This window comes from Blennius ocellaris (genome assembly GCF_963422515.1).
Source record: "Blennius ocellaris genome assembly, chromosome: 5".
Taxonomy (NCBI): Eukaryota; Metazoa; Chordata; class Actinopteri; order Blenniiformes; family Blenniidae; genus Blennius; species Blennius ocellaris.
In genome coordinates, this window is record NC_137654.1 from 22,997,775 (window position 1) to 23,005,771 (window position 7,997).

Here is a 7,997-nt window from a genome sequence, read left to right on the forward strand (position 1 = left end):
CTGAGAGACTGAGATAACCGCACTTGCTCACCCCCAAAGGGTTCCTTACCTGTGACACCAGCGCAATGACAAGAGGGCCGGGCGACAAGGGGGCACGCACAGAGAGTTTGGATCATACCTCAGTCGTCGCTTTGTAAAAAGAAAGAAAGAAAGAAAGACAAAAAAAAAAAAAAAAATCCCGAGCGTCAAACTATTTTGTATGCTTTTCGTCATTTTGGACTTCCTCTGGAGTTACCTGGCTGCTGATCGGACGGAGAATAAGCGAAGCGAGTTATTGAGAGTGATTATTAATCTGCCAGCACAAGTCGGTGCATGAACCTGAGAGCTGGGCCGCAATGAGTCGGAGAACACGACGCTGGATTTTAAGAGTTTTACTTTGTTTAGGGATTGTTTATTTGAAAATTGGGTGAGCTGCCTTCATTTGCCTCCTCAGTACTTTGTTTACAGGTTGCTCCCAAACACTAAAGACGTTTAAAAACTCATGGATTATAAACTTTAAAAAAAAATGAAAACAATAACAATTTTTTTACCATTATAAAAAGTTTTTAGAAGAGAGCGTGAATTCATCATATTCCAGCGTTTCCTCTATTATACCTTTATATAATGGAAAACCAATCAAAGTATATGAGCTCTGAAGTAAAAAAAAAAAAAAGTGAATAAAATATCAATACATTTCTCATTAAAACTAATTTAAAGTTAAATAACTGATTTGTTCCCCCTCAAGGACAAGAACTTAATCAACCAACTGTCATCATGCATTTGAGTGAACAAAAAAATTGACCACTACTATTTAGTGTCAAATTAAAACCAAATTAAGATGAATTCAAAGATAAATGCCTGATGACTGCGTTATCTCAATACTTACATCTTCCATTCACAGTGGCTTCTCGTCGGTGGTGGCCCTAGGTGCGAGTATAATCTGTAACAAGATCCCCGGTCTGGCCCCCAGACAACGGATTATCTGCCAGAGTCGCCCCGATGCCATTATCGTCATCGGAGAGGGAGCCCAAATGGGCATCAACGAGTGTCAGTTTCAGTTCAAAAACGGGCGCTGGAACTGCTCTGCGCTTGGAGAGAGGACCGTCTTCGGAAAAGAGTTGAAAGTGGGTATGTTGCTGTCTGTTAACGTTTGTTTATTATTACTTGAACGTATTATTTGAACAGTTTATCAGTTACGCACCGGTACATGCGTAAAAACTTGTGCGTAAAATGCGCACATGCTTTTATCTTTGGCTCTCTTGTGACATTTCAAAAAAAAAAAAAAAAGTGAGAACCTGTCAAACACAGCGCTTAAGTGAATGATCCTAGTAACATTTACTCATAAAGCGCTCATGAAGTGACTTGAATAATGTTAAAAAAAACTATGCTTTTGAGTTGCAAAGTATTTTAATTTATCTTGAAATAGTCTGGCGACTGGTGGTTGTATTCTCACATCAAACCAAAGCTTCCCCCCACACAAACAACACAAATCATCATGTTGCCTTGCATTATTACACCAACTGTATATGAAGCATGCCTTAAGGAGTCAGTGTCATTTACATCAGGCCTAGTTTTGCTCCAGACTTTTCATTGAGCGGGGGCTTTCTGAGCATGTATAAAAGGTATCTGAAGCCAGCATTGTAACAGAGCTCTTGTGAATGTTGGCAGCCTTTCTTTTCAGCCCGGCAGAGTCTCAAGAGACACATTTTCACTGGTCTTTATACTGTCTGGTGATGGGTGCTGTGGCTCTCACTGTAAGGACGTAGATCTTACCACGGGTATAAGTTACAGTGAGGAATAGCCAAGAGGGAAGCAGGACTTGAAGGTTCTAAATTGGAGAAATGATTTAGTCCAAATCAATGTTTCTAACTGCAGAGAAAGTCTTTCCTCAGAAAAAGGGATGAGCTCCAGGTGACGCTGAAATTACGTTTGCAGTTTTGTGGTCTCTGATACAATACGATGGATTATTGTTCGACATCGAATGTGTCGGAAAAGCTTAACTGTGGGCCATGAGAATTTTAGCTTTTTATGTCTTTCTATTCAGTGCAACTGAAAGTGGTTTGATACCAACAGAGGTAATTGTGTGACACCAGTTTGATATTTATAGATAATTTCACTATATTTCTGTGCCATTTCCAACAGGACATGTTGAGAAAACAAAAATATCTTTTTGCACAATGATTAGTGGCTTGGACCAGCTGTTTGAGGCCATCGAGCCAGAAAGGATTATCTCTTCATGCTGCCGAAACGAAAACAGTGGTTTGACAATCTGTTCCTTTATGAATGAGTGGTTTTAGCCAATCAAGAGTTTTGGTCCGCGTTTCAAAGAGAGGAGTTTGAGTCTCAGGCTTGGACAGCCATACCAAATAGATTGGTTTCACTGGTCAGATTAGCGTAGAAGGCGAATGGCGCTAAATGAATACCATTGTTGATGCCCAGGCTGAGTGGAGCTGTGCAACTTGCGGTTGTTCTTGAAGTAAAGGAAGAATGACCAGGGAGCTGACATAAAGTGAATGGGGAATGCAAGGTGCACCAGATTCTGAGGGCCTTTGGGCCTCAGCTATGTTTGTGCTTGAACTTTGTTGTTGCACTGAGCTCGTTTGAGATGAGGTTAATACGCAGGCTTTATAGGGTTTATTGAGAGCTTCGTGATTGATGGTAAACTGGCACTCCTTGTTCAACTTAATACAGGCTTTTGAATTTTTCTTCTTTTTTTTTTTCCTAATCTCTTTTAAATATCTTCCATCTCTCATTACAACGTTATGAAGAATTCATACCATCTCCTGTGGTGAACCCATGCACTCAGAACTGTAGGGGAAAAATTAACAACGGTGCAGTCAGAACTGACTGACTGCTCTGACACACCTTCTTTTTTGGCTCCGAGCCCATCGAGTCTATAAAAACGTCCACATAATTGATGCCTCAATATGAGGTTTTTTTTGTTTTTTTTTCAATGGCAAGGGCACACATCCAAGATGTTTATCAAAAACATGGCAGCTTTTTTCATAGTGAAGCGGGTGGCAGGAGGAAGCACAAAGAAGGTATGATGTTTGTTTTGAACAAACACTGACTAGAAGAGTTTATTTACAGAGCGATATGATGGATGTTCGACTCTGCAATTTCCTGTTTGTATGATAACGAATGATAGAGCTGAAAAGCAAAGTGTCACGCTTGCTCCTCTTCTTAAAAACAAATGCACACTTCTTACATTACGGGCAATTTTAACTTTGTAGCATTGATTAAAAAAGGGTTACTTGTTTGCATTCCTTTCACATGTATTAGTGTTTCTCTTGACTCACCATTTGGCTCCAGAACTTTGCTTTAGGATCTGTCTGAGTGTATGAATCCTGTCAGATTAACCTTTAGTTAATTGTCGATATTTCCGTGTGTGTAAATGATTTGTTAGCCGGACTTGGGTGTAGATAACGGCAGAAAGAAGATTCTGATGTATTTACCTTATGAGTTTACACAGAATGTCACAGTTTCTGAGCAGATCAATAGCCCTTCCTTGCCGACAACTCTCTTATTCATACGACTTTGTTGACTATACTGCCAGCAGACATCTTGGTTCATGGGCAGGACAGTTTCCAGGTCAGATTTCAAAACACTGCAGCCCTTGAGTGATATGTCACAGAGACTGTGATGTAAGCACACATACTGTTAATAATTGATTCTTTTTTTTTCTTTTATCTTAAAAACCTCCAACTTACTTGATGTATTCCCTTTAAACACATGGAAGAGACACGCTGATTTGCTTCTGTATCCACCTGCAGCACTTTATTCATCGCCTTTTTCCTCTGCTCCTCCAGGAAGTAAAGAGGCTGCCTTCACCTACGCCATCATCGCAGCCGGCGTGGCTCACGCCATCACAGCCGCCTGTACGCAGGGCAACCTGAGTGACTGTAGCTGTGACAAGGAGAAGCAGGGTTTCTACAGTAAAGACCAAGGATGGAAGTGGGGAGGCTGCTCAGCAGACATCAGCTATGGCCTTGGCTTCTCCAAAGTATTTATTGACGCTCGCGAGGTCAAGCAAAATGCACGGACTCTCATGAACCTCCATAACAACGAGGTGGGACGCAAGGTAAGCAACAAGCGACAAGATTATGAATGAGAAGCAAGAAACTTAGTTGCAGAGACTTAAACAATTCCGTCACACTCAAATGGGATGGCGGCACAACGGGTTGGTCGTGTGGGTGAAGCTTGCCAGAAAATTTGGGCAGTGAGGCCAAGCTCGAACAAGAAGTGGAATACAAGGCTGCTTTTAGGGGAAGAGCTTTCTAAGTGGCAGGGTTTGATTACAGCCCTGATCTCAGCACTGAAAACAGATTGACACTGTACAAAAAGGCATTAGCCCTGTTCCCCCCCATGTTTTGCACCACTGGGACAGTATACTGTTACCTTTATGACAATCCCCACCCAGATTTTCTCCAATAGCACAAACCCACATCAAGTGCAATGTGGGTGTTTATTGTTTGGTTACTCAGTTTGATCGTCATGGAGAAAAAAAAAAAGTGCCTCCATATTTTGAAAGAAAGCTCAAATCCACTTTTAGTTCAGTACATTGTTATTGACCTGAATCGGCTCTAATGAAACTTTAAAGTCAATTTATTTGGTTACAAACTCAAAACACACTAAACACGTTCTGCTCCATTGACCTGACATTGACTACTACCCTGTTTAACTTACCGGTACTTGGAAAAGATGATTGGGTACCATTTCGTCACTGACTTCGCTGATAAAAAAAAAAAAATGCTGTCAGGAATAAACAATGTAGGCTATTCAAATAGCAGCTGTTTCACAGATATCAGGAGCAGAAGAAGCTTGTGCTGTGTGCAACCGAGAGAGTGGAAAATAGTGCAGACCAAAGTGTCCTGCCAAACGAGGCAAGTGGCAGTCAATGTAAAGTTTCAGCCATGTTTTCAAATAAATACTGCTGTTCAGAGATTGCATCCACTCCGTACATTGTGTGGAAGATAGTCTTCTTTAAAGACGTTGAATGTATAGTCAGAAGATAGTGTATGACACATTATGAAGTCCAGTTTGACTCTGAGGTTCCTCAATAATATCTGACCTGTAGCCACTGCTGAAATATTATCTTTACTGCCTTTCTACATTTACTTTAGGACCAATCTCTGCATTTCAGCAGCTAGTTACACTATTTTCAGCCCATTACATCTGTAGAAGAGCTGTGGCATCCTCGATTTGTTGCTTAGAAAAATGTCTGGCTTTGTAACTTTTAAATTTTTTTTCCTATAGTAAATAAATCAACATAGTATCAATTAACATATAGCATCTACAATAACAGTGCAGTTTAATTGGAAAAGACAATTACAGATTGTCGAACCTGAAAAGCTTTAAATCTACAAGCAAACAATTGAAGCAAAAAAATTGTAATTATTATGAACAAATGAAACTCTACAAAAAAAAAATATATTTAAAAAAAGAAACAAAGAAAGAAAAAAAAACTAAGTATTCTGTGTGGCAGAAGGAGATTACAGAGGGCCAAAGAGATTCTGGGAGGTCTAGAAGTTAGAAACTGGATGGAATAATGTGTCCAACAGTTAAATCAAGGTTTGGATTGGTGAAGAATAAAGAAGCCGTTTTCTCTCAAATTAACCCATATCCTCTCTCCCTGTCGGACTCTGCCAAGATAGCCTGATTCACACAACCAACACGTCCAGCATTGTGGCTGAAAGGCCTCCTCCGACACAATTGCACTGAGCAGATCGTTTTCTACATGCGTTTCAGGACCATTGATTCAAATTGCCTTATCTGGACAGCTAAATTGCCTCCCAGGGAAAAGATTGGACTCCTGGATGTGAACTTTGAGCAGTTGCACTTATTTCCCATTCTCTCTGCTAATAAATAGACTCTCTGTTTTGATAGCTCCCCCTCCTTTATTTATGCTAATCAAAAGCAGTGACACTGAGCGGGAGCGCCGTTCACAGCTCCTTGGTCGAAGACAGACAGACAATGGCTGTCACAAGTGTTGGTCACAGAACAACTGATGGATTAGGGAGTTGAAGCCAAGGTTTTTATGAAGTGGTTTGCTCAGGGAAAAGCTGTTTTTTCGGTTCTTGTTCACACGTTTGTATTAGGGTTTTACTGTTACAGTTTACTTGCCAAGAACATGGAGACATAAATTTGTCCTGAATGGCTCGCGGGGACGATATTGCATACCAAACACCTCGCGATTCAGGAAAAAAAGGAAATTGTAATTGACCTTGTTGCCAAAGAAAAACTCCTGTTTGAGTCAGTGGCACTTCTCATTGTCATCGGCTCAGGCTTTAGCGGTAATCCTAGTCACTCGGCGCCTTGTACAGTCACTCTTGACATTTGTGTGTTGTGTGTGGTGACTACACACACACAGCCTGAAATCTGATACATTATTTTGGCTTCTGTGTATATGGTATCACACTGCTATGTGGTGGGACTGAATTTAATCCCCACGGTGTATTTGTCAGTCGCATTGTTTATTATATTGCACGTTTGTCACGTGGCCCAGAAAGGTGTGCGGCGTGCAAGGAGACAGTTTGGCATTTTAATTAAAGGGGTAAAACATCAAGATGAAGCACAACAGCAGACATATTGTTGCATGTTGGTTGAAAATCATTAAATTGCGAATGCTCTCAACCCATCATAGGAGTAACTATCACTCATCGGTGGTGTTGTTGTCAGTTGTTACTGCATCGCTAAGTTGTTTTTGTGTGTGTTTAGGTCCTGGAGAAGAACATGCGGCTGGAATGCAAGTGTCATGGCGTCTCGGGCTCCTGCACCACCAAAACCTGCTGGACTACACTTCCCAAGTTCCGCGAGCTCGGCTACATTCTCAAGGAGAAATATGCCCGCGCGGTACACGTGGAACCAGTCAAAGCCAGCCGCAACAAGCGCCCTAAATTCCTCAAGATCAAGAAGCCTTACTCGTACCGGAAGCCCATGGATACGGACCTGGTGTACATAGATAAGTCACCTAACTACTGCGAGGCGGACCCCGTGACAGGGAGCCTGGGGACACAGGGACGAGTGTGTAACAAGACTATGATGCAGCACATCAGCGGCTGTGACCTGATGTGCTGCGGCCGGGGATACAACACACACCAGTACTCCCGTGTCTGGCAGTGCAACTGCAAGTTCCTGTGGTGCTGCTACGTGAGATGCAACACCTGCAGCGAGAGGACAGAGGTCTACACATGCAAATGAGAATATTTATTGGACGGTGTGTTTGTGCGCGTGTGTCCGAGTGCGTGAGCGTCTTGTGTTTTGTGTTTTCATGGACAGACTTTACAAGAAGGCTGTTGCTTCAATCTCGTCATACATAATGAGGAACTGCTGTACTGTGCGCACAGTAAGCTGAAGAAAGGGCGTCATGATTCTTTTGCACACAAAGCTCTTCACCCCTCCTCAAGCCCCACAGCCTGGCATTGGGAACTGGAAGAAAATGTCGGGACTTTAAGCTAAATGGACATGGCGATATGGACTTTGCGAATGCACACGAACTGTGGCAGATGTGACGGGCGGGTATGCGTCGCTGTAGTTCTCCCCCCCCCCTCTGTGCACAGATGACATGACACAGCCATTTGGAATATTTAACATGTTGTACTTAGAGAATGGAAATAATTAATATTAATTTATTCTATAAAGAGCTACTGATTTTGTCCATTATGGATCTGAAATAACTAAATGTCATGAGGTTGTAGTTTATTAAAGCAATCAAAATGTGTCCTCGGGTTAAAACACTGGATTTGAATCTGCCTGGGACGACGTGTTTGTAGAATATTTTTGTTCCAGGATAAACTGCTGTAGGCTACTCAATTTGACCTTCTGACCTTCTCATGAGTTTTGTCTTCCCTCTTCTATGCTGCTAGTCTAGAAAGAAAAAAAAAAAAAATCTCTACTCGTGGAGGTAGAAGGCTGTATGCTGGACTTCAACTGCATGGCTCACTTCAAGCTGGTTTAGCTCAAACTCGAAATAATTCAGTGATCAAAAACACAGGCACATTTTTTTTTTCCTCCACATT

General features: G+C 41.7%; 1 protein-coding gene across 1 annotated transcript; it reads left to right on the forward strand.

Moving 5' to 3' along the window:
- Window positions 1-335: 335 nt before the first annotated feature.
- Window positions 336-7,179, forward strand: wnt7ab (wingless-type MMTV integration site family, member 7Ab; the record flags this gene model as incomplete). The annotated part of the gene is made up of 4 exons (XM_080497153.1): window positions 336-406; window positions 881-1,107; window positions 3,789-4,060; window positions 6,697-7,179. The coding sequence occupies 4 exons, from the start codon at window positions 336-338 to the stop codon at window positions 7,177-7,179; spliced, it is 1,053 nt and encodes a 350-aa protein (XP_080353279.1).
- Window positions 7,180-7,997: the final 818 nt, after the last annotated feature.